The sequence below is a fragment of the Rhinopithecus roxellana genome, chromosome 17 (genome assembly GCF_007565055.1).
Source record: "Rhinopithecus roxellana isolate Shanxi Qingling chromosome 17, ASM756505v1, whole genome shotgun sequence".
Classification (NCBI taxonomy): Eukaryota; Metazoa; Chordata; class Mammalia; order Primates; family Cercopithecidae; genus Rhinopithecus; species Rhinopithecus roxellana.
In genome coordinates this window covers 28303774-28330459 of record NC_044565.1, presented here as the reverse complement: position 1 = coordinate 28330459, position 26686 = coordinate 28303774, and the positions used below count along the sequence as shown (strand labels likewise).

General features: G+C 39.7%; 1 protein-coding gene across 4 annotated transcripts in view; it reads right to left on the bottom strand.

Annotated features, from left to right (window-relative positions):
- Positions 1 to 5108: 5108 nt before the first annotated feature.
- The window catches only part of IL1RL1 (interleukin 1 receptor like 1), a 61392-nt gene continuing 39814 nt past the window's right edge, over positions 5109 to 26686 (bottom strand). For 2 of the 4 annotated variants that reach the window (XM_030921010.1, XM_010356566.2), the window contains exons 2-11: positions 19260 to 19471; positions 18537 to 18747; positions 17312 to 17486; positions 16756 to 16918; positions 15285 to 15356; positions 14415 to 14556; positions 14177 to 14322; positions 9484 to 9630; positions 8327 to 8494; positions 5109 to 6049 (exon numbers count right to left, since the gene is read on the bottom strand). In XM_030921010.1, the coding sequence (XP_030776870.1) occupies positions 5664 to 6049; positions 8327 to 8494; positions 9484 to 9630; positions 14177 to 14322; positions 14415 to 14556; positions 15285 to 15356; positions 16756 to 16918; positions 17312 to 17486; positions 18537 to 18747; positions 19260 to 19320 (1671 nt within the window). In that variant the 5' untranslated portion in view covers positions 19321 to 19471 and the 3' untranslated portion in view covers positions 5109 to 5663. Of the gene's footprint in view, positions 6050 to 8326; positions 8495 to 9483; positions 9631 to 14176; positions 14323 to 14414; positions 14557 to 15284; positions 15357 to 16755; positions 16919 to 17311; positions 17487 to 18536; positions 18748 to 19259; positions 19472 to 20244; positions 20872 to 26686 lie in introns of all 4 variants that reach the window. The other 2 variants (XM_030921011.1, XM_030921009.1) reach the window with 2 other exon arrangements.

The following is a 26686-nucleotide window of genomic DNA, read 5'->3' as shown; positions in this document are numbered from 1 at the left end:
TTGAAAAGTGAAGTTTGTTAAAAATGCCATTTACCATAACATTTAAAAATCAAAATACCAACGTATAAATTCATTGGATAATGTATGAGATATCTTCTGTGAAAACTACAAAATATTGCTAACAGAGATGAAACATCTAAGTAATAGAGGGATATACCACGTTTATGGATTAGAAGACTTAAGATATCTATTCTCCACACCGTATGTTTTTAGACTCTCTATATTACAGAGTCTATATACTTAATGCAATCCAATCCAAATCCCTGGAAAAATTTTCAAAGAAATTAAGAAACTCTTTCTAAAATGTATATGAAAATGCAAATAATCTAGGATTGTCTGGACAGAGACAGAGTTTCGCTCTTGTTGCCCAGGCTGGAGTAAGTGCAATGACACGATCTCGGCTCACTGCAACCTCCACCTCCGGGGTTCAAGTGATTCTCCCGCCTCAGCCTCCCAAGTAGCTGGGATTACAGGCATGCGCCACCACGTCCGGTTACTTTCGTATTTTTAGTAGAGACGGGGTTTCTCCATGTTGGTCAGGCTGGTCTTGAACTCCCTACCTCAGGTGATCCGCCCATCTTGGCCTCCCAAAGTGGTGAAATTACAGGCGTGAGTCACGCGCCCGGACTGTCCAGATAGTCTTGACAAGAACAAATTGAGAGACTTATATTGACCTGAGGGTTTATAATTAGGCAATAGTAATTAGGACAATGTGATATTCGCAGAAACATACAAATGCAAAATAGAAAGTAGACAATAGACCCACACATATCTAGTCAATTGATTTTTTAACAATGCACCATGTCAATTCAATGGAGAAAAAACAGTCTTCACAAACGTTGCTGGAACAGCTGGGTACCTCTACAGAAGAAGCAGCAGCAGAAAAAAGAATCTCATCCTTACCTTGTTTTATGTACAAGTATTAATACACAATAGACCATGGACCTAAACATAAAAGCTAGAACCGTAAATATTTTGTAAAAATACACAGAAGACCCTTGGACAGGCAAAAAAAAAACATTCTTCGCTAGGACACAAAAAACAATAGCCATCTGGGACAAATTGATTAATTGGATATCACCAAAATTAAAAATGTCTACTAAGCAATGACATCACTTAAAAATGAATACATAACCCTGGAAATATTCTCACTTTACATCTATCTGGCAAAGAACAATACATAATTCCTACACATCAACAATATGAAAAGAAATACAATTTAAATAAGGCAAAAGATTTTGCCTTCACTAAAAAAGATACATGAATGGCCAGTGAAAACATGGAAAGGGCTCATCATCATTAATCGGGGAACTTCAAGTTAAGACCATGGTGATATTCATCTAACACCCATGAAAATTATTAAAATATAAAGAAACTTGACAACACCAGTTATTGATGAGGCAATGAAGCAACAGAGCTCTCACACACAACTGGTGGGAATGTAAAGTAGTACAATTAGTTTGTGAAACAATGTATAAGTTTCTCTGAAAGTTAAATATGCACCTACCAATGACCACCCTTAAGGGTCAACCAAAAAGAAATAAAAACGTAAGTCCACAAGTATGTTCATAGGAGCCATATTCATAATAGCAATAAACAGGAAACAATTCATATATTCATCAACAGGAAATACAAAGGAACGAACTACTGAATCATGCAAAACATGGATGAATCTTAGAAGTATTGCTGAGTAGAAGTCAGACCCAAAGAAATATGACTTTACTGATACGAATATAAAGATACGACAAAACGAATCCGTGGAGTTAGAAATCAAAACAATGTTTGCCTGCTAGCATGGTGGAACTTTCTGGGGTGATGGAAATGTCTGGGGTGATAATTACACAGGTATGTTCAACAGTCAGAAATCATCAAACTGAACACTTAGGATCAACGTTTTATTGTATGCTATGTAAACTTGATTCAATTAAAAATAATTGATTTTTTTCTTACAATCACAGCCATTTTCACCAGGATTGTGTGGAAGACATTCAACAAGTTTTGACTACATTTGTTTCATTCACACTATCTTGTATGGCAGAAGTATGTATTACCGTCACGGTACAGAGGAGGAACTAAGAGAGGTCAGTGGTGGTGCTGGTGGTGTGAGAATCCAGGTCTTCTGGCAGTTTCCTGACCTCATTATGAGTGCACACCCTGAATCACGAGCCACAGCCGCTAAGAAAGCCCTTGGGGTTCACCTTCTCCATCCTCCTATTTTTCAGTTGCAGAAACTGACCCCAGGGAGCTCGGGTGACTTGGGAAGTGGTGTGTAAGTTTAGGAAAAGGACAATGGAGAAAAGAACTCAGCAACTTCAGAGTTTTCCCCAGGCCAGCCCTATCTAAGGTCTCTGGAGTGCTTCTCTCTTCCCTGTGCGTTTTCACAATTCCTCTACACCCCATCAGGGTTAGCAAGGAGTGTGCCTTCCTGGGCTATATATATGGCTCCCATCACACCTTCCTTCTCATCCCTCCCAGAGAGGCACTCAGCACACATTCAGAAAATGTAAACATTGAATACTTGCAAAGGAGCTTATAATATAGATGGTTAAAACATATTTTAAAATAAGAAATATGGGGGCAAACTGAAAACAAAGGTATTAGGGAGCCAAGAAAGAGAACATTACAAAATACGTGTAATGATGTCCTATATGCCTGCTGCAGAAAAATCTCAAATTTAACTCTGTGTTTTCAAGTAGCTAATGTAAAGAGGAAAACAAATCAATTCCAAAATTTCCTGGGTCCATAAATCAAAACCACACTTGTCATTCTAGGTGGCTGCGAGAATAAAGACACATCTATTATTGAGAGTGAGACTGGGGAGAATCTATTCTTTAGTGGTCCCCATTGAGAGAAGTCAGAGAATATAATTAATATGAAAAGAAATACAGTAAAGTTTTGTAATAATAACTATTGGCATTTATTGAATTCTTACTCTGGCCTAAATATTTTTTAAACATTTGATTAGCACAGAAATCTAAAGTGTTTTACCCCGCCCCCCCCCCCCCCAGCACTTTGGGAGGCCGAGACGGGCGGATCACGAGGTCAGGAGATCGAGACCATCCTGGCGAACACGGTGAAACCCCGTCTCTACTAAAAAAAATACAAAAAACGAGCCGGGCGAGGTGGCGGGCACCTGTAATCCCAGCTACTCGGGAGGCTGAGGCAGGTGAATGGCGTAAACCCGGGAGACGGAGCTTGCAGTGAGCCGAGATCGCGCCACTGCACTCCAGCCTGGGCGACAGAGCTAGACTCCATCTCAAAAAAAAAAAAAAAAGTGTTTTATATTATCATGGTTATTTTACCTACGGAAACTAAGCTTTGGAGAAGTTAAGTACTTTGCTGAAGATCACACAGCTGGTAGGCCTATAGAGGATGGCTTGTTGATTCCAAATACTATGATAGCCATACAATACTCTTTTCATTGACCAATATTTTAGTGATTCAACAAAACCAAATGGTAATCTACAGAAGTAAGGTAGCCAGATTTAGGAAATAAAACTACAAGATCCCCAGCCAAAACAGAGTTTCAGGTCTTCAGATGAACGTTCATTGTCTGAATTCAACCTCAACAGGTGTCCTGATATTTGTTTTTTTTTGTTTTTTTTTTGTTTTTTTTTTTTTGAGACGGAGTCTCGCTCTGTCACCCAGGCTGGAGTGCAGTGGCACAGTCTCGGCACACTGCAAGCTCCGCCTCCTGGGTTCACGCCATTCTCCTGCCTCAGCCTCCTGAGTAGCTGGGACTACAGGTGCCCACCACTACACCCGGCTAATTTTTTTTTTTTTTTTTTTTTTTTTTTGTATTTTTAGCAGAGACGGGGTTTCACCCTGCTGGCCAGGATGGTTTCGATCTCCTGACCTCGTGATCTGCCCGCCTCGGCCTCCCAAAGTGCTGGGATTATAGGCATGTTCTGATATTTTAATACAGGTTTCCTGTATTTTATCTGGCAACCCAGTCTGGGGGTACAGATTAAAGGTATAGGTACCTAGACAAATGAGTAACCATAAGCAATCTTCTAGAGATATGATTTCTCTTAGTACGGATTCTGAAAGGTATTGAATGACAATGAGTTCAAGATGATGTTCTCTGTGAACAGTCCAGAGTTCAGTTTTATTTTGCCAGTGAAATACAGAACCATATACATTATTAAGCAGTTCAACTGAGATAAGCGCTCCATCCACTTACAAAATTTGAAGCACCAACAGGATTCCTATCTGAGGGGACACTGGCGGTAGCTCTGGATCCAGTCCTGCAACCCCTAACAGTGTGTGCTTTCCTTCAGTGCTCTGACTAAAGTGGCCCTGACTGTAAATTAACTCTATTTTGCCAAAACGGTTTTGTCAAAATGCCCTACTACCTTCATAGAAATGTTACAACAAAATGGTCTCAAATTTGAAAACCATTTTAAAAATAGGATTGTTGCAGAATTTACCAGGGTAGATATTTAAGTTGCATCCGTGTAGTACAACTGGGAGATGGAACACTATGAATATTTTTAAATGTTTTAAAACGTTTCAGTGACATGCCACGTTTTTATTATGATGTTTGCAAAACTCCACATGGTATCATCTCAGCTATAAAAATGATATGTGCAAAACAAATTTTTGTTTGTTTGTTTGTTTTTGAGAGGGCTGTCACTCTTGCCCAGGCTGTAGTGCAGTGGCATGGTCTTGGCTTACTGCAACCTCTGCTTCCTGGGTTCAATTGATTCTCCTACCTCGGCCATAGTTTTTTATTTTTTTAAAGAAAATTTAAATCTTAAAATGATGGATTTGTGAGTGATTCTTATTATTTTCTTCTTTTATATTTTATTTTCTTCCATAATATCCTTCTATCACTTTTATAGGGAGAAAATATTTCTAAATAGAATAAACGTATATGAAAGGAATTTTAGAATTGAAAAAAAGCTTGATCATAATGGCAATGGGGATAAGGTATTCCAACAAAATTAACAATATTGAGATGATAAGACTGAGTATCCACTCAAATAAAATATAATAGGCAGGTGCTGTGGCTCATGCCTATAATCCCAGCACTTTGGGAGGCCGAGGCAGGTGGATCACTTGAGGTCAGGAGTTTCAGACCAGCCTGACCAACATTGTGAAGCTCCATCTCTACTAAAAATAAAGAAAATAATAAAAAAAAGAAATACCGCAAAAATTAGCTGGGAGTAAAAAAGGTAGCATGCACCTTTGAGAGAGATATATATATAAATAAAATAAATTCTGGCATGTTGGGAACAAGATTTATGACTGACATTCTGCCTGAGGGAATCAGAATGTTCTTCAAGATGATGTGAAAATCTACTGTTGAATGATTAGTTTGCTCTCCAGATTATTAACAAAGAATCAGGAGCAACAAAGCAAGACAGAGAGAGAGGAAAAGAGAGTAGTGGAAACATCCCACACCACAATGAAGAGAGGCAAGCAAAAAGGAAAAGGAAAGGGAATGGTGGCTGGAGAATGGGGGAGGATTGAGGAGAAACAATTCTGGGCATTTTGCATCCACCCAGAATCAGGGAAATGGAAGCAAAGTTACCAGATGAAACCTGAGGCCGGATCCCTTTGACATGCCTACTCCTCACTCTTCAGTGCAGGGGCAGGAGCCAGCTAGGAGAAGTGAGGAGAGCTTCAAACTCAGATGCCTTTGCACACCACAGCAGGCACTATTGCTTCTGGGCTGCCAAGGAAGTCAAACTGGAGGCCTTTCTGGGAATTTTGCTTGGCACAGGCATTTGGTACCTCACGTGCTTCCAGAATTTGGAATTCAGGGACCGTTTATTGGCAATGTGGTCCTCCCTCCACTTGATGGTCCCCTGCACTTTCATGAGATGCCGGAGAGAGTCCTGAAACGCTTCAGCCTGCAGCTTGTCCAGCTCGCTCAGAGCCTCCATCTCAATAAGAATCACCTTGGAGTCGTTCAGGATGAGGGCAGTATGCAGGGCAACTTCCTGCTCGTAGGCAAACTCCTCGCTGTGCGTGATCTGAGGGGTCAGGATGAAAATGTGCCGCCTGCTCTTTTGTATGTTGGTTTCCACCGCAGTGACTACATCTAGTCATACAAGAAATAGATAAGATTTCCTATCAGTCTAATGCTTGAAACATAAACATCCTGAACATTTAAAAGTCTTATTGTTATAATCTGGTGTGAGATTCTCTGACATCAATCAAGTCACTTATTCAGAGAAGTGGAAATATACGTGGATAGAGAACCCGTTTTTTTCTTTGTGCTCCTTTCATTTGAGAGAATATCAGCCCCAATGTCCTCTTTTTTACTTCCCAGGTAGCTTAGTCTTAACTAAAACAGAATCCTTCTAGGTAAATGGGAATGTAAAGATAATTAGTCTACTGCTGCATTAGAGACTTAGAATTCTGGTTCATTAGATACATATTATCTTCTTAGAATATTTGCTTATATGTTTTAAAATGGCTTAAAAATTTAACTCACATATTTAAAAGCACAAACTCAGGAAGCTCTGCCCCTCAAAATTGACCCAAGTCTCTAGGAAAGTAAGTCCTGACTTCACTTCACCCCCCATTAATCTCTGTTGTAGAAATGGATTTGATCCAGACTAGAAAAATCTTAAGGGACAATAGATCCCCTTCCCCTTTAGGTGTTTATAGAGCATAGACTCCATGGTGATTCCAATTCACTCTGGGTGGACTTAGAAAGAACATGAAATACCCAGTCCTCACTGCAACAGAAGAAAGCACAACCATGAATAAAACAACTCAAGATACTCTGACAGACTGGTGTCTGAGGAATTCCAGATGCATGAGGCAGGCCAGCTGAGAAGAGGTGCTCCCAGAGGGAGGAGCACAGCTGCTCCGGAAGCCCCACCTGGACTGGCAGGTACATGACCACCCTCTGACCTCCTGCCAGTGCCTCCCAGTGGCTAAACCCAGCCTGGAGCAGAGGACAAGGATGCAATGGCTTCCATGATGATCAGCCACCCAGGGCCACTGGATGGAGTGGTGATGCAGAGAGGATTTTGGTGGGGCAAATGCAAGATAAGTCTCACGAGAATAAAGATAGCACCTTAGTCAGTCATGAACTTTCCTAAGCGAAGAGTGAAGTTTGGTGTCGTTTCGTTGGGTTTCATTTTATTTTGGTTGAGGAAAGGTCAGAGGACATGCACTGATGGAGGGAAGTAGAAAACCATTCCAGATTAGTATGTTGTCACACATTGAAGGCAGCACAAGTTTGACTGTGAGAGAGGTAGCATCTGGGTTTAGCGGGGGAGAAGGGTAACTAGAACTTAGGTGGATGGACTGACAAAGGAGAGGTGAAGAGCTTGTGGCTAGATGTGGCACACTGTTGAGCTCACAAACAACAGGAGTCCTTGCAGGTCCTTGAGTACATTTGTAATATGAAAAGAGTGTTTGAGAGCATTACTCATTACTTCTATCTGCCAGGGTGGCCAGTGGGAAAATGGGAGAAGAAGAGAGCCTCGAGAGAAGAAGTGCATTATATTCTCCTAAACTGTACCTTTCACAAGTCTCTTGAGCCATTATTGAGGCTATGAGCATTCCCAGATATTCCAGGGTAAACCAGATTCACCTGTTGTTCATACCTTTACATCTATAGGCATGTGAATTCCTCTTCTTAGTAAGATGAGTTTAAAATGTAAAACGGAACGTTTACTTTATTAGGCTTAGGCCCTTGACATCTGAGCCCCATTTATATTCCAAACCCTTCCTGATCTGTGAAAAATTAGAGTTCACAAGGAGGGTCCATAGGTACTGGACATAAATGTATGAAGGGAATACTGAAATCACAGGAGTTGTGATAAAACTGTCAAAAATATATAAAATTGGGTAGGAATATTAAGGAACAGAAGCTACAATTCTATTTGCTCTGGTGAGAATATAAATTTGCAAATGTTTCACCAACATAAAGAAAGTCATGAAGACCCTCTGAGTCCTTTTAAGGTATTTCAGCTAGTGCCTATGGCTACCAGAACAAAATTCTTCAATGTTTAAGTCCTCTTTCAAATCTTATGGACAGAATTAAGAAGTGGCAGAGTTATCCTGGTGGGGGACCAAGGAAATAAAGTAGGGATGATGGTTTACTAAGTCCTTGAAACACAGGACTTCTAACTCTGAATTCACACCACCGACATTACTGTGAAGATCTCATCACCGGGACAATGATGGGAGAGGGAAGAGTGAAGGATAAGTGTCTGCTCCTGGATAACTATTTAAAGTTTTGGTCTTAAGGTCTGAGGTAGTAAATGCAATTCCTTATCCAATGCAGGGATAAGGCCACCTAGTTCACAGCCTCTAATAAGCATGAATTTCCGTCCCTAATGTATGTTGATAGCTTTACCTTCTCCAGGTAGCATATCTCTCCCATAAATGCATAAGGTATAGCCACATTTATTTTCAAGAACATCAGGCAGAATCTGGTGGACAAAGTACTCTACACGACTGGCCCCATCTGTACTGGATGTGTAGTTCCGTGGGTAGATAACATAAGCATCATAGAGCTTTCCATCTGAAAATGAAAACAAGAAATACAACTTCTTACTTGATTCTAAAAATTCTCACTGGACTCTTCGAAGACATCGCGCTTCAAGTTTTATGGCTGTTGGTGAATGCATGTCACCCTCCGAAATGTTCTAGACTCAAAAGATGCTGACGACCAAACATGATCAGGAAATAACAGTCTTCATCCCAAAGTATTTCTCCTTTTTACTGTCACAGACTAAATAACAAAAAAGTGGACAAGAGCCTGTCCAGTGCAGTTAAAACCATTTCACCAATGTTGATTAATAATCTATGAACAAGGGGGCTTTCTGTGCTGGATAGACCTTGGTTTCATCTTTGGTTTCCCCATACTCCCCTGGGGAAGTGAAAAAATTTAAAGTTAATAGTAGCAAGGGCATAGAATTTTTTAAGGGGTCTGAATTTTCCACAAATCAAACCATTAGCTCCTACTTGAGTCAACTGTTTGAAAAATGCAACGTGTATCTGCCTCCAAATGAAAGCATGAGGTTTGCATCTAGCAGGCAGAACTGACTCCTTTCATGAGCATGTTTGTGTGCCTAGGTTAGACTTTACAGATCAGGGTTTCAGGTAGAACACACATGCATTCTGACGGACCCTTCTAACCTGCTCACATCTGGAAAACAGGAACAATTTTGCTACTGTGTTTAACTTCATAATATCTTACCAATGCTTTATGAAATTCGCACCTTTCTGGGCTTGGGGCAGATTCTGTTATTGGTAACTGAGTAGGAATAGCAACCCTACCAGGGAAGAAATGTGAGCTGTTGAGATTAATCTCAGGACCATGAGGAGTTACAGAGCAGGATGGAAAATGGCCTCTAAGAAAATCCAAAAACACAACTCACTGATAACAGACTAGCAAGCAAAATGGAATCTGGGTTTAGCAGCCTAGCTATTGAAAAATTAATAGACAGGTAACCAACAGTTATTATGTGACTTTTTCTTTGGGTGAAAAACTTGGTATTTGCCACTTACCATTCCTAGTCTTGTAAGGTTTAGCTATGTCTCTCCAGAGCAGAGTAGCCTCGATCCAGAACGTTTTTAGGATGATAACCAGGACATTGATTAGCATTAACAATACACTACATACTGCAATTATGCAGTAGGTGCTTTGATGATCAACTATTCAAAAGAAAGAAAAATGATTATTATTACTACTGAAACAAGATATAATAAACAGATACATGGATGCTGGCTTCCCTTGGGAGTACAAGAATTTCATGTAAGATATACCCACTGAGAATTTTCATGGCTGCTTTAAGTACCAGGACATTCACATTTATTGAGCCTCTACAACATATCAGGCTAAGCATTACAGGGAATTCTCAAAGGCAAAAGAGGCACAGAGAGACTCGTCAACTTAACTAAGATGGGAGGCAAAAGCATGATTTTTGCTGGCAGAGGATTTTAGAAGGAGAACTTGCTCCATGCAGGACTGGGAAAGGGAGGCTTCCTGGAGGAGGAGGCCTCTGGAAGATGAGTAGGATTCAGGGAGATGCAAAAAAGGAAATGCCCACCTGGGCATAGAGAATACCATAAGCCTAAGTGCAGAGAGGAAGTGTGTCTTCTGAGGAATTGGAATAACCTAGTTTGGGGAATTGGTGGAAGACATGATTAGAAAGTCTGGTCATGGCCAGGTTCTGTCCAGACTTGAAACCCCAGCTAAGGCAGACTGCCTTATTCTGAAGGTCACAGGAGCATTGGAGCCTTGAGGGGTTTTTCCATGAGCTTAATCTGATGGTAGGAGAAAGTTCGTTTCTGTGGAAAGAAACTATGGGCACTCAGAACAGAATGGAGTGCGGTACTCGGGATACAAGATGCAGAGGGTTGTAACTCATGCAATAATGAGAAAGAAACAGACAAGGTGCTGTCGGGGCATTAAGGAGAAGGCATCGACGGATCTGAGAGACTTGTTGCCTCTAAGGGCTTGGTGGTGTGGGAGATAGAAGAAGCAAGAGTCACCTAAGTGGCTAAAGCATCTTTGATAAAGAACTCAAAAGTCAAATTACTAAGTTCTAGGTCCTACTCATAGCCCATACTTCTCTATGGTGAACATTACTCAGCCAACACTGAACTTTATCCTAGTACTCCTTGCTTCACAAAATGCAGATGCAACATGCATATGCACTGATGAATATGAGAAGAATCTCAAATGAGATTTGCTGATATGGTTCATTTCCATCTTAAGTCTCCATGCATGGGCTCCCAGTTTTGAGGTAGAAAAAGCACTGGCCCATATTCACATATTCCTCCACAACCTCTAATAGTTTATCAGCTCTCTCGGCGACCAGCCGTATGAAATCAAGAATTATCAAGGTGATATGACTCAAAGTTGGGGGAAAAATGTGAAAATTGACAAAGAGCTTACTGTCATCAGGTTAAATAATGAAAACTCTGTAAGTAAATTGTTTCAACAGGATTCCTTTCCAGGTCACTCTGTCTAAAAACCCCAGCTGTATGCACAGAAGAATGTGTACTTCCTGTGAGGATTGCTGGGAAGTAACCATGCCAGTGGCTGGATGCTTCCAAGCAAAAGAAAGATGTTGATCCAAGACATCAAAGGGAGTCTTTGTAAGTGTGAATTATTTTATAAAAGTATAAGTAATTCAGGTATGTGATGACTAAACGTTACTTTCTGTCTACACATATAAATAGCAAAATGCTGGCTGTGTTTGAATCCTTGCTCCATAACTGTGGTATCTGGCAAGTTATTCAACTTTCTTTGTCTTTTACTTTGAAGTATTGAGAAAATAAACGACAAAGTTAAATGTAAAATAAGTAGATGAGTCCTGGTACATAGGAAATAATGAATAAATGTGCACTATTATTACTATGAGCATCAAATACGTATTTAGTAATAGTTAATAAAATGGGGACACAGGCCTTTTAAGTTTTTGCTCTCTTAAATTCACGAAATGCTATAATTTCAGAAATAAAAAAGAATTCATCATGACAACTCAACAGCAGTGGTAGTAATTTGTGTTTAATTTATACAGTTGCTGAAACAGACCGTAACCATGTTGACTTAAAGAAAAACAGGTGAAATACAAATAAGCTAGAAGGAGCCAAATCACTGAACACCTGTAACACGAAAACAATTCCAACACATTGGTAAGCAGGGACATTGATCAATGATAATGTAGCAAAGCAGGAGGACACAAGGTGAGCGTGGGTGGGCAGGCTGGATGGGTGGCTGCAGGGTCCACTGGACCCACCACCACCCCAAGCATGGCCATCACATAGCACCTTGACGGGGTCCACAGCCTTCCTGAGGGTGCCACATTTATCACTGGCAGACACCAGAGACCCACAGAACACTATGGCACTTACAGCCATCTGCATGAGTTATGATTCTGTTTATTTTATGAAACACTTACAAATCGGGGGTTAAAGTCAAAATTAAAACAAGAAAAACCCCACATACCACTTCAGGCAGAGACCTGCCACGATTACACCATATTGGGGGCCTGTTGTCCCCACACCCCAATCCTTTCTCCTCCTGTTGTCCCTCTCTGTGTGTATCTGGATGAATCTGGACCATACTGCACATATGGGTGGGAACTCAGGATTTCACATTTTATTTGGCTATTTGACAAGTATGTTAAACAATTTCTACATGGTTGTACAGCCCTTGAGGAGTGATGAGTGTGAAAAAATATATTTTTCTCTCTCCTTCCTTTTATATGGGATACCATGCTTCATGTAGCAAACAGGATGTGTTTGCCTGGATATGCGAAGAACAAGTGAGGAAACTGACAAGGGCTCAGGAGTGAAATGCTTGGAAAGCTATTTTCCAAGACAACATTGCATCGTCTTGGACACAACGGAGACGCACCAAGCCAGTGGGGAGAAGGATCAGTCCACCTCTGTGGGAGAAGAACTTCATCTTTGATGTTTCGCATTATCTGGGCATGGTGATGATAAAAAGCACAATGACTTGTAGACAGCTTTATTACTGTTTTGAAAACTCTGTAGACAACATATCCCCTTCTTGTGTGCACCCAGGAGGGATCACTCTCTCCACCCTGCTTTGGCTATTTGTGAAGCCACCAATTATTTATATATAAAAAAGAATGTTACATTTTAGAAGATTATATAGCATCTGAAATTAACCCAATAAAGACTGATCAGTTTCATGTTGTCCTTTTATTGTGTCAAATTACAATGATATCATTAAAATCCTGCTAGATTCAGAAAAAACTATAGGGAAGCAATAAACAATTTCACTTTCCAATTGATGGAGAAAGTTATTGAATTTACCAAGCATAAATATAAAAAATAGTATTTTGTTGTATAATTAAGCCTTATAGCTAGAGAAGTAGAAATGTACACAAAAAACATTTGGCATCAATAACTTGGTTGTGCATTCATTTATTTGGTCAAAAAATATTTAACTGAGCACTGGCTAGCTGCCAGGTATTGCATTAAGGACCCAAAGATGGTTGAGATGATGTCCCTCCCCTCATGGAGCTTGCAGTCATGTTGAGCAGACTGTCAAACAGATTTTGGTAAGGCAATGTGACCAGTGCTACAGTACAAACAGGATGCTACAAGAGTACTTGGAAAGCATGTATACTGCAAACTGAGGGCCAAGAAAAATTCCCTGGAATAGGTAGTACCTGGAATAGGATGCAATAAAGAAATGGGCTGAGCTACCAGACTTCCCATGTGTTCCATGTACCTTAAATACTTTATAAAGTTTAACAATCATAATGTGTGTGATATGGTTTGGGTCTGTGTTCCTGCCCAAATCTCATGCTGAATGGTAATCCCCAGTATTCAAGGTGGAGCCTGATGGGAGGTGATTGGACCATGGGGGTAAGCTCATCATGAATGGTTTAGCACCATCCCCTTGATGCTGTCCTTGCAATAGTGAGTGACTTCTCATGAGATCTGGCTGTTTAAGTGCGTCACCTCTCTCTCTATCGCTCCTGCTTTCACCGTTTGAAGTGCCTGCCTTTGTTTTGCCTTCTGCCATGAGTAAAGCTCCTGGGTGTCCCCAGAAGCAGATGGCGCCATGCTTCCTGCACAGCCTGCAGAACCGTGAGCCAATTAAACCTCTTTTCATATAAATCACCCAGTCTCAGGCATTTCGTTATACCAGTGCAAGAATGGCCTAACAAGTGTCTTATTATAAATTAGCACCTAGGATTTTCTCACTGAAATGGCAGTAGTTAGATACTTCCCCTTTTTGTTCACTTTACCACCCTCACTAACAAAATGAGTGTTCATAGTGTTCATTACGACCAGAAAAAGGTATAGAAGGAACCATGTTTACAACAGGTAATACAAGTTATAAAAGAGCACAAAAGAACACGTTCAGATTACTTTTGTTGGTGCATTTTCTTTCACATACAGTGAGACAGGGGGAGTTCATGAAGTTAGAAAACAAGGATGACCAAAGAAGCAGCTGAATGTTCTAGAGAAACCAACCATAGAAGGCAGTGGGGGAGGAGGAGGAACTTAAGCAGCAGAGAAGCTCCCAGCAAACAGAAACAAGAAACAGTCTACAAAGACCAGATAGCAAACAGCATCCCAAAGAAGAGAAGTACATTTTATGGCACAGGCCATTCCCATTGTCTTGATGGATCTCTCGGAACCACACTCCATTCCGCTTACCCTTGCTACAGAAAGTTTAGGTGACCAAAGTCTCAGAAACACTCCTTACTTGGATTTTTCCTACTTAGTCTTACGGTGTGCCTTCTCAAGCCTTGCAAATTCAGGGCCAGACAGTCGTACCGCAGCAACAAATCCTCTTCCTTTACATCAGCTATTCTTAAAACCATGTTTACACAAGCCAGCCCATTGCTGAAACTAAGAAAGCAACCTGTTACTTGTAATGCCTACTTTGCACGTGCAAACGATGTGCAAGGGGAAGAGGATGGTTCTCTTCGATATAAAAATACCTTTGATTTTGCCCTTCCTCTTGTTGAATTCTTGGTTCACCGAAGTCTGTAATTTTTTTTCCATTAAGCTGCCACAGGACGGCAGCCAAGAACTGAGCGCCTTTTCCAAAACAAGCAGAGCAAGTTAGGTTTGTGCTTTCTCCTAGAGGGGAGTAAGGACATTCACCAATAAAATTGACTTCTGCGACTAGCATTTTATCCCATTTAATGTAAAAAAAAAAACTTACTGAACACTTAGTATGCACCCCGCCAGGACCTCCCTCCCTCATCTCTAGCACCTTCCTCTTTCTATGTTCTCTCTTACCTCCTCCCTGCTCCCATTACTTTCATTCACCCAGCTGGGTTTCCCATTCACCCACCTGCATGGGAAACTAACAAGGCCAATGATTCTGGATTCACCAACCCCACTTTATAAAGGATTTCTAGTAAAAGGATTGCCCTTTACTAAAAATTAGAGTTTCTTTCCAACTGCTCTCTTCCACATCTTTCTACAGAACACTCTTCATCTCTCCATAAGCTACCTTTGAATATAAATGTGTTTTACCAGACCTGGCTACCATTGCCCAGAACGGACACTCTGCATGTTTCCATCCCAAGCTCTGGGATAGAGATGAAGATGAAATTAGATGCATACATGAAAGCACCATGAATTACAACATGCAATAAACAAATGTAAACACTGCAATTTACTGTGTCCTGGTTCCCAATATTAGCAAATGCTTGGGGCAGGTGCTTCCAGGGATGTCACCTCACTTACCCCTCAAGGTTCTCTATGCTAATTGCCTGACCCCTGCTAAGGGAATTCAGAACAGGGGTCATATGAAAGGATTTTCCAGGCAATATTTACAGCATTCTGATATATTTTCTTACCAATTTCCACTTCCTTTGTTTCATTGTGTGCAGGGGCTCTGATTATAGGAAACAGAGAGAAGCCTTGCTCATCTTAAAGACAAAAAGAAATATAAATATTAGGAGAGCATTGAATGCTACTCAATATAAGTTTGTATTTTCATGTTTCTATTCTATTTCAGAGCAATGTTTTTCAAATTCTTCTGACAATAACCCATAATCTCACACACACACACACACACACACACACACGAAACAGAAAAGCATTTAAATAAAGCTTTCTTTTATTACCTATGATGCTTTGTAATATCTGTATTCTCTTTGACATCACTAAAACAAATGCAGGTCCAACCCATAAAACTAATTACATGACCTAGTAATTGTTAGAAAACTACACTTCTACAGAATAAGACTACACGGAAGATTTCAAAAGATCTCTGAAAACAATAAATGGATGAGTCCACAGATTTGCTCGCAGTTCTCCACTAGGGTGGCCCACCCTCAGGGACATCTTCCCCGTATGGAATTCTGACTCCTGGGACCAGCAGAGCTGAAAGACTGGCAGTGCTTGTGGAGCGCTGCTGCAATCCTCCATCCCTTCATGCTCATTTATTTAAGGACAGTGTGATTAAGGACCACTGTAAGGGTTGATATTAAACAGAAAGGGACACTAATAGGAATGTGGTCTGGTGATGCTTATTTTGCAGCGGTGCGGTGAAGTATTGGAAAACTCCAAAAAATTGTCTCCAATATTGCTTTGCCCTAAAAAAAACTGTCATACGTTAAGGGGCTATTTCATCAACGTGTGTAGATCAACTTGTGCTAAGGAGATCCCAGTTATTTACAGATTGATAAGCTATGATCGTGAAGTCTTTCCCTTAAATAGGCTTTTATAAAATTTAAGACAACTTGGAAAACACATTTTTAGAATGAAGTGACCTACTTAAGGCCACTGATGATATTGAAAGTATTTTGCAAACATGGATTAAAATCCATGCAATAACATTTATGTACACCATAGTATCGCATCATAAAGTCTCTTGTTAAACTTTGAATCCAGTGAGTATTACTAAAGAGTAAATTCTTCTCTTTTTAATTTGCAGAAACTCTGGAACCAAACTAGAAAAAAAAAAAAAAAAGTTGGTTTTGCTCTCCAAAATTTGAATGGCAAATTTTGTATTGCCATTCAAAAAAAGTAAGTTAAGTTAGAATTCAGAATGCTTTATCTTTGAAAAATTAAGTCACAAAAAAAGAATAAAGAATAGATGTGGCTTTGAATTAGTAATGTAATTTCCCCCTGAAATTTCTTAAATCTTGATAGTGCGTTCAGAAAATCTCTTTGCGTCATAGTTCAGAATGTATAAGATAAGATGGAGCAGGAGGAAGTAGAGGGAGGAGGGTGAAGTGCAAGAAACCCAACCAGAAGGGCACAACTGTTCCCACTTTGACTTCTTTCCAGTAGTATTCTACCTCATTAATGTTGGTAGCTCACCCTTGACCGTGAAGGACCTGGTCGCCGTCACACTATAATTGGCTCCATTTTCATTGTGTATAAATTTACAGGTGTAATCACCTGCATCATCAGTCATCACATTATCAATGACCAAAAATGACTTGTGCACCTTGTACCTTGATCCTTGAAGAGCCTGACAATTCTGAAATAAGAAATTTCATTTCCTTTTCAGTAATTCTTCACTTTTGTTTATTTATTTATTGACAGAATCTTTGTTGCCCAGGCTGGAGTGAGTGGTGCAATCTGGGCTCACTGTAACCTGTGCCCTCTGGGTTCAAGTGATTTTCGTACCTCAGCCTCCCAAGCAGCTGGGATTACAGGTGTGTGCCACCATGCCCAGCTAATTTTTATATTTTTAGTAGAGATGGGGTTTCTTCATGTTGGCCAGGCTGGTCTCGAACTCCTGGCCTCAAGTGATCTGCCTGCCTTGGCCTCCCAAAGTGCTGGGATTGCAGGCATGAGCCACTGTGCCTGGCCACTTGTGTCTATTTTAATTGTGTAATTTTCATCTATTTCCTTCCAAATTTCCTCTTACCTTAAACCACTCAAGAGGTGCTGTCCAATTGTAGAGGTCAATTGTAGGACAGTAAATTTTGGAATTTTTTTCTGATCCAGATACGGTTGAATACATCAAATAATCTGGAACTTTGCAATCTGGTTGTTTTTTATATATGGTGACATTCGCATATCCAGTCCTATTGAATGTGGGACTATTAAAATAAATCCGAAAATTAAGAGTCACTTAGCATTGTGAAATAACCTAAATTTAGCCTTTACTTAATATTGCTTTTCTTCTTAAAAACCATCAATATACATAATGGTTATTTTCTTATTTAAAAATAAACATGAAAATCTAGAGTTTAAATACCTTTTTGTTACACTTGAGCTAAAAACGTAGCCCCCATAGTAGCCCTAACAATGACTTCTTTGCCATTTATTCATATACTCCATCTGCTGTAACGCTGTAATCCCAGTGTAATAAAGATAACCACTATTTATTGAGAGTTTACTATGTACCAGTAACAATGTTGAGCACTTTGCCCCATTACCTTAGTTTATTTTCACAGTAATGCTTTGAGATGAATTCTATTATTACATTATATGCATCTTACAGAGAAGGAAACTAAAGGGCAGGGAAGTAACTTGCTGACATCGCACAGTTAACTAGTGGCAGAGCATGAATTTGACAGTTGTCTGGCCTCAGACCTAGGCCCTTAACTAACACATCCTGCCTTTTGATGTCGTTCATTTGACATTTTGTGTGTGCCAAATACAGTCACAAAATCAAAACATTCAACAATTTGTGAACAAGAGTAATTTTTAGGCACACAATCTCATCAGCCTTCTGTGGCTTAACTTGGAGGTTAAAAGCATTGGTCATTGCCCCTTTTCACCTACTAGAGGCCCCCTGAGACGGAAAACATCCAGATTACTATTTTCTGCTCTAGTTTGTTCTTAATTCCAGCCAAATGTAAGCAATTGCTCTCAGTTATCTTGGTCACTAGGAAAGCTAGGTTCTTCTCTAAGTCCACTACAAATTAATCCCTGCAACTGTAAATCCAAATAGCTCAAAATGAGCTAGACCTCAACCTGATAGTATTCCTAGAAGTTTATCCAACTCACTTTTATTCAAATCGCTTTATAAATTTAACTGTTCCAGAAAAGACTAGGGAAGGAATGAAAGCAAGGGCAGCTCAGGCAATCAACCATTCAAGAAAGGGGAGCAGGGTGAAAGAAGTTGGGAGCTCTCTGCATAATACCTTCTGACAATGCAGGTATAAATACCAGAATCAGCAACTTCAGCTGGTAGAAACTTAAGAAGTTGGCCTGAGGCAAACACACGATTTCTTTCCTGGGTAGGAATACTTTTGTTTGTTTGTGAGTCATACCAATCCACGATGTAACTAGGTTTTCCTTGTCTAGGACATCTCACAATTAAAGCCTCATTTTCCAGGCCCCACGAATGTTTGCCTGCAAATGAAAGATATAAAGACGATCCTGAAATGATCAAATGAGAAGATCGTAATTCCTATCCTCTCAATATTTTCTTCCAGGATTAAATTTAGAAGCCAGTCATACACTGTGATACTTTGAGAAAGAATAAGTAACTGATTAAGATCTCTTATGAAATGCTAATGAATTAATTTGGAGCTAAACCCCTCACAGTTCTCCGGTGGAAAAGCAGCCATATCTATCTAAACAAACTTTGTGTCAGTCAATAAACATCTACAACACTTCCCATGTGCAGGCACCATGTTAAATTCTGCTGCATTTGAATATGTAAAGCCAAACTCATGATATATTCATTACAAAGAATTTCTTCTGATAGATTTGTAATGAATGATGATCGTACAAAAACAATATATTTTTCAGTTTACAATTCAACTGGATCAACTGGAAGCAAGCTGCTTAAAACAAGGTGAATGTTCTTGAAATTATTTAATTTATAAAAATTTAAATTATAGTTAAAAGGCAATACTTACTAAACTTCGCTGCTGTGGAATACACGAGAATTGTGAGAATTGCTAAGATCCAAAGCCCCATTCTCTGTTTATCAATCAAGAGCAAGTGTTGGTAACTGGCTGTTGAGATTACTCCAGATAAGTCACCGGCATATGACAGTGAAGGTCACCACACATGAGGCAGTTGGTGACGCTCTCCAAGGCTGAGTTGGGAAGAGTAGCCTATATCTTAACTGAAAAATAAATTAGACAAAACCATAAACAGAATTTTTATCAGCCATGATTTTTACTTTCTCAGCACCACCCAGGAGAATGAATTGATCAACACATATTTCACGAAGTGCAAAGAGATATAACAGCAGGTTTCAGATATGCAGTATTGTACTTATTCCTATAGAAGTTTCAGGTCATACAGCTCTCACAATAATCATGCTATTTCACAATTATCATGCTACTTCACAGTTATATTTTACCAGTCTCATGAGAATGTCCTGAAAGAAACTTAATTAAGAAGGAAAGAATATGAGTTTCTATTTTTGAAAAAAAAAACATAAAATTTAGTAGATTTAGAAAATACATTGTATCTTGTGAAACCACAGACATCCACACAGGCTGGTGGCAGCATGCTCACAAAAATAACTCACAAACAGACACATGTGCAAGTAGTCATCACAAAGCAACTTAGGAGTAGCAAAGTCAGAACTAGACTAAAGCATTAGCCAAGCATTTGTCCTATTCTCAACCCCAAACCCTCAAACTTTTGTTCCTGACTCAGCTTGTTCCCAGGAGTCACCAAAGGCTTTCTAAGAATAGTTGAAGGTCTGTGAATAATAATAAATACATTTTTTTTTTTCAGAAAAATAATCATTTACTTTCTTACTTCTTTTCTTAAAATATAAGGGGAGGAATAGAACCAACATAGAAATTTACAAACATAAAGATAAACACAATCATGAATGATGAAGACTTTTTTATTACAAATTTTAGATAACTAATTGATGCTTACCCAAACTGAAAGACAGAGGGGATGAACTTGGAGTCAGTGACGGAGCTAAGAATAGGTTCCAGTCTATGTAGCTCCCTCCTCCTAGACTACTCACTCTCTTCTATTTTAAAGCAGAGACACTCCACCCATCCTGAAATTTGATTTGTGATCAAATCTATGACTTGTTCAAAACTGCTGGTGCATCATGTCCTAAGAATTCTTGATGTTGACAAATAAATATTTAAACATAAAAACAACATTGAGTAATCCCTTGATAGGAAATAATTGAATGATTTCCTCCTATTTTAGCATCAGTTTCTCAGGCTGAATAATAAATAATGCTTATTGCCTGTGTCCCGATATTAGGACACTTTCAGTTCTAAACGGTCTTGACACTGGGGGCCTGGAGGCTGCCTTTCCAGATATTCTTTGACACCTCCTTTAGCAGACACCACTCAGGAAAGCTCCGTCAGCCTTGGCAGCGTTGGTGCCAGGAGTTTCGAAAGCAAAGGTTGGGGAGAGGCAATGCAAAGTAAGCAGCACTTTCTGGAACTTAGAAATTCTCTGTCTAGGGTCCAGAATGTGACTCCACTCCATCCCAAAACAGATTTCAGCTCCTTGGATTTAAGTCCCAGTAGGGCTCTCTGCCTGGATGAAAAAAAACAAAAAAAAGGAAGTTTTTCTACAGTGCAGAGAAAGAGAAGGAAGCTGTGACTAAGAAGCTTCCCTCAAGTGGAATGCCAAAGGAAACCATAACCCTCAACGTTTGGGCTCCAGGTAAAACAAACTTCAAAAGCAAAATTTGATTTTAGGTATGCATAGTTGCGATGACCCTAACACGAGTAAACTCAACCTACGTTTATGAGTCATCACATCTCAGAAGGATTCAGGAACTAATTCCAGACCAATATAATAATATAATGATAATAGCTAACCTTTCTTTAGAATGTCCTCTATGCCAGACACAGTCTAAGTGATTTACATGTATTAATTCCTTCATTCTCACACTCACCCAATGAGGCAGGCGTTATTATTATGATGCCCATTTTACAGACAAGGACACTCAGGCACAGAAAGATTAAGCAACTTGCCCACGTCGCTTTACATTAAGAGTTGAAGTCAGAATTTGAACCCAAGAAGGCTGGCTCTGAAGACTAGACTAATCACAGAATCCAACTGCCGCTGCTTGTGGAACGTTAAGAAAGGAGGAGCTGCAAAAGGGAGAGTTCTCAGCACATTTTTTGAGCCAGTGTCTTTGCTCCCCACGGGGGCTGGGACCACTCTTGAATCTCTTATCTGTCAGGGGTTTAGTCAGCCTCTTGGCATGTGGAGTGGCTCTGAGAGGAAGAGATACAGAGTCCTTTGACCGCTGGGAGATTGACCATGAGATGTTCACTATAAATTAGAGGAATTAGGTCTGCACATTGTTATTCTTGACCTACTTGTGGAAGTCCATTTTATCAGGATCTTATTGCAATTGGGGCATGAGATCACAGTCAGGAGCCAGCGAGTCTGCAACGGTGCCTGCGATTGCCCAAGTGCTGCGTAGGGTTTGTTCAATAAAATAACACAAACTAGGAATTGTTTTACATTTGATATCCCAAAACGTCTTTTTAAAACATGTATTAAGTTTGAGCATTCATTCTTAAACCAGGCCACGTGAGCACTGGTTTCTCAGTTTAGAAAATAAAGCTTCCATCAATTTTAACATCATGATGAAATTCTGCAGGAATATTTATTAAAGTTGAACTATTCCTGTAAAACAATTCAGTTGTTCATTTGACAATTATGACTTTTCGTTCAAAGTGCAACACTGTGTGGTACTTATCATCAACATCACTCAAATTTTATAGATAAAAATAAAAACCGAAGGATAAGACTGGTTATGTAATTTGACTAAGTTCACCCAGTTGCGGCTGGGGTTGAAACAAGACTTGCTGAACTTCAAAGCCAAAGTTTCTTTTTTTTACCCCTAATGTCAACTAAAAAAGAGAACATTCTCTATGCCAGAGATTAGAGTGGTAAAGCTTTTCTTTTTATAATTGGGACTGGGTTATTAAAATAAGCTAGTCTATACTTTCTTCTTTGAAAAGAACTAAATCATTTTGGCTTCTCACTATTCAGGCACCACCCAACATAACAGAGAGTAGTTTATAGCAACTTGAGACAAACTGCAAAAAGGCAAGCTCTTCTAATAAATGAATAAAGCAAGGCATTTTAAGCACTCACACATTTCTGCCAACTTAATCAGAAAACTTCCAGTATCTGCTTGTTTCTCTGGCAAATATCCACTTTTTAAAGATTTCTCATAACTACTATCCCTTTTCAGATTAATTTCATAGAATCTAACCTCATTGAACTAGATTTTTCTTAATTTTGTTACAGTTTTGAAATCTTATATATGTCTGTTTATAATCTACTTCACTGACATATCCACTAAAAAAAAAACAAAGAACAAAAGAACAAACAAAACTTTATGTTTTGAGGGCAACAACTAGTTGCTGGCATATGGAATGTGACACTCAAATGCTTCCAAACTTAGAAGGCATCTTTCAAGACTTCTTCATTTGACTTAGCAGATATCACACTGAAATGTACCATGCAAATGTCCTAACACATTCCAGAGCTGGCCACGTGTGGCCTGCTCTTACTGTAAACCAGTGTCAAAAGACAGGGAACTTGGTTACATTAATCTTGTATGAATTTCCATGAGTCAGGCTCTCATTGAGTGACTCTCACTATAAGCCGGGGATGGATTTTTCCCCTTCATTTCATTAGAGGACATCTGGGTACCATTTTTATTCTGTTTTTCTTTTAATTATTTTTTTCTTGATGAAAATGTTTGCAGGATCTGCAGCGGATGGGGCACAACCAGCATGGCCCTAAACGGCTTGGCCTGGGCCTCTGGAGAATGTGCTGGACCCCCGAGCTTTATTAGCTGTGTCGCCCTGAGCAAAGTGCTTGCCTCTGGGATCCTTCTTGCCCACACTCTAAACTCTAGGCCCACTCAAGCCTCCACTCCTTCCCTCCAAACTCCTTCCTGCTTCACCCAATCCTCCCCTCCAAAAACCAGAAGACCCATCTGAATGGCTATTATTAGAAACTCAAAAAACAGCAGATGTTGGGATGGATGTGGAGAAAAGGGAATGCTTATACATTGTTGCTGAGAATGTCAATTAGTTCAATCTCTATGGAAAACAGTACGAAGGTTTCTCAATGAACCAAAAATAAAACTACCATTCACCCCAGAAATCTCACTACTTTTCTAAGGAAAAGAAATCATTATATAAAAAAGACACCTCTCCACCACTACTAGTGTGTTCACTGCAGCACTGTTCACAATAGGAAAGTCATTGAACCAACTTAAGTGTCCATCAATGGTTGACTAAAGAAAACGCGGTACCTATGCACTAAGGATTACTATGCAGCCATAAAAAGAATGAGATTATGTCCTTTGCCACATGGATGGAGCTGGAGACAATTATCTTAAGTGAACCAGTTAAGAAACAGAAAACCAAACACCACATGTTCTTACTCATATATGGGAGCTAAACCATCGGTACACACGGACGTAAGATGGAAATAAGAGACGCTGAGGACTCCAAATGTAGGGAGGGTAGGGGGTGATGAACGAAAAATTACCTCCTGGGTACAATATTCACTAATTGGGTAAGACCAATCCCCAACAGTATGCAATATACCTTTGTAACAAACAAGTACATATATCCTAGAATTTAAAATTTTAAAAAACAAACAACAACAAAAAGAAAAAACCAGAAGAAACCAGCATATATTCAAGGAACAAGTGGAATTCACAAAAGCTTCATGTCTCCAGAACAGAACTTCTGATCTCCTCCAGCCTCCTTGCCTCCCTTGCCCCAAAGAAAAGTCAGTGTCTCCCCTTGCCTTCTAATCACAATGATGAAAACTCCATGCTGAATGTTGGCTCAGACCAAGACTCCATTTATTATTGACTCTTCTCTTCCTCACATATTGGAAATGCAATCCATCAGGACAGCTTATGGTTTCATCTTCAAAGCACATCCTACCTGCAATTACACCAATTACATCTCTCCATTCTCATGGCCACCATCCTTGTCCAATCCACCATGGTCTTTCACTTGGATTTTAATAACTGCTTCTAAATTGCTGTCCCTGCCTACTTGTACCCTCTTAAGTCTATTCCTAAAACAGATACTCTGGAGATTCTGCTAGAACCTAGGTCAAATCAAGGAGACCTCCAAATTCTTCCACCTCACCCAGAGGAAAAGCCAACATCTTTACAGAAGTAGTGAGGTCCCACACGATGGAATACCACCAATCACCTCTCTGACCCCTCCCCTCCAAACCCATATCCTCGTTGCTGTTCCTTGAAGGCACTAGGCACACGTTGTTCCTTCCGCCTGGACAGCTTCTTCCCATTACCCACCTCCTTCAAGAGCTAACTTACCTCCTCCAAGTGGGCACTCAGACTGTACATTCTCAATGAGACTTAGCCTGACTACTCAATTTTCTATTCTTTTTTTGCTTCTGATTTTTAAAAATTGTGCTGAAATTAACATAACATAAAATTAACTATTTTAAAGTGCACAATTTAGTGGCATTTGGTACATTCCCAATGTGGTACAACCACTAACTTTATCTAGTTTCAAAACATTTTCACCATCCCCAAGTATAACCCCACACTCATTAACATGAAGTCCCCATTCTTCCTCTTCTACCATAAACCCATAGCCACCACCAATCTACTTTCTGACTCTATGGATTTATCTATTCTGAATATTTCCTATAAATGGAATCACGCAATAAGTGCCCTTTGTGACTGCCTTATTTCACTAAGCATAATCTTTCCAAGTTTTGTTCATATTGTAGCATGGGTCTGTACTTTATTGCTTCTAATGATTGAATTATATTCCACTGCATGTACCTACCACACTTTGTTTACCCATTCATCCGTTGATGGGCATCTGGGTTGCTTCTAGCTATTGACTATTGTGAATAATGCTGCTATTAGTGTCCAGGTATTTGTTTGAGTTCCTGACCAATCAATTTTGAATTACAGTGTCTCCTCTCCCATTCCCTATCTCCTTAACCTGCTCCAATTTTTTTCTAAGGCATTCATCACTGTCTAACATTCTAATTATGCATCATGTTTATTATTTTCTGTTTTATCCATTGGAATATGACCTCCAGAAGGCAAGATTATTTTTGTGAGTTTTGTCTTTTGATACAGCTCACGTGCCTGGAAGAGCACAAAGTAGGTGCTCAGAAATGTTTATTTATTATTATTATTTCTGAGGCAAGGTCTCACTCTGTCACCCAGGCTGGAAAGCAGTGGTGCAATCATGGCTTACTGCAGCCTCCATCTCCCAGGCTCAGGTGATCCTCCCACCTCAGCCTCCAGAGTAGCTGGGACTACATGCACGCATCACCATGCCCAGCTAATTTTTGTATTTTTCATAGAGACAGGGTTTCACCATATTGCACAGGTTTGTCTCAAACATCTGGGCTCAAGAGATCCACCCACTTTGATCTCCCAAAGTGTTGGGATTACAGGCCTGAGTCACTATGCCCAATCTCAGAAATATTTATTGAATGAACCAGTGCAGATGACCAGGGGATGTAATTTGGGATCCAAAAAATAAAGCTTTTATATATGGATCTGAACAAGAGCAGTCTAAATTTTACCATGCTCTTACATCTCTACCCTGAATATCTGTCTTATTCCTTTGATCTCATCAGAAGATAAGACCTGAGTCACCCTTGGGAGGTCCCATGGGAACTCCTGGGCCACGAAGAGATGGAGCATAGAGAGCCAGAAGAAGCTCTGTGGACTGCAGACACATAGGAAAAAGAAATGGGCTGTGGCCATGTGAAAAACAGCCAACAGTCTTAACAGTTTGCACATGTGAAATGACTAAATCATCATTAAGATCCCTTCAAGACTAATATTTTAGACTATTGTGTAATTTCAAACTAATTCCACAGACTTTATTGCTGTGGTCTGCATTTGTCACCCTTTATTTAGTTCATGTGCATCTTCTTTTGTCCTGAGGTCAGGGTAACCTTATTCTCCCAGCAGCAGAATCAGCTTCTAAAGCTTCTATGGAAATCTAAAATCTGCATGGAAAATTAAAGTACTGGAAATACCCAAGACATGGTTAAAGAATAAGAACAAAGTCAGAGAACTTACACAACCTGACCTTAAGACTTAATGTAAAAGCTACCATAGTGAAAACAGTGTGGTATGGGCATAAGGGCAGACATATTGATCAAAGAAGAGAGAGTCCAGAAGTAGACTAAAAAATATACAGTAAATTAATGTTTGATTAAAATGCCAACATAAGTTTATGGTGAAAAACACTGCCTTCAACACATAATGATGGAAAAATTGACTGTCTTATGAAAAAGCTCTACCTTACATTATACACAAAATTAAAATAAAAATGGATTGTATTACATA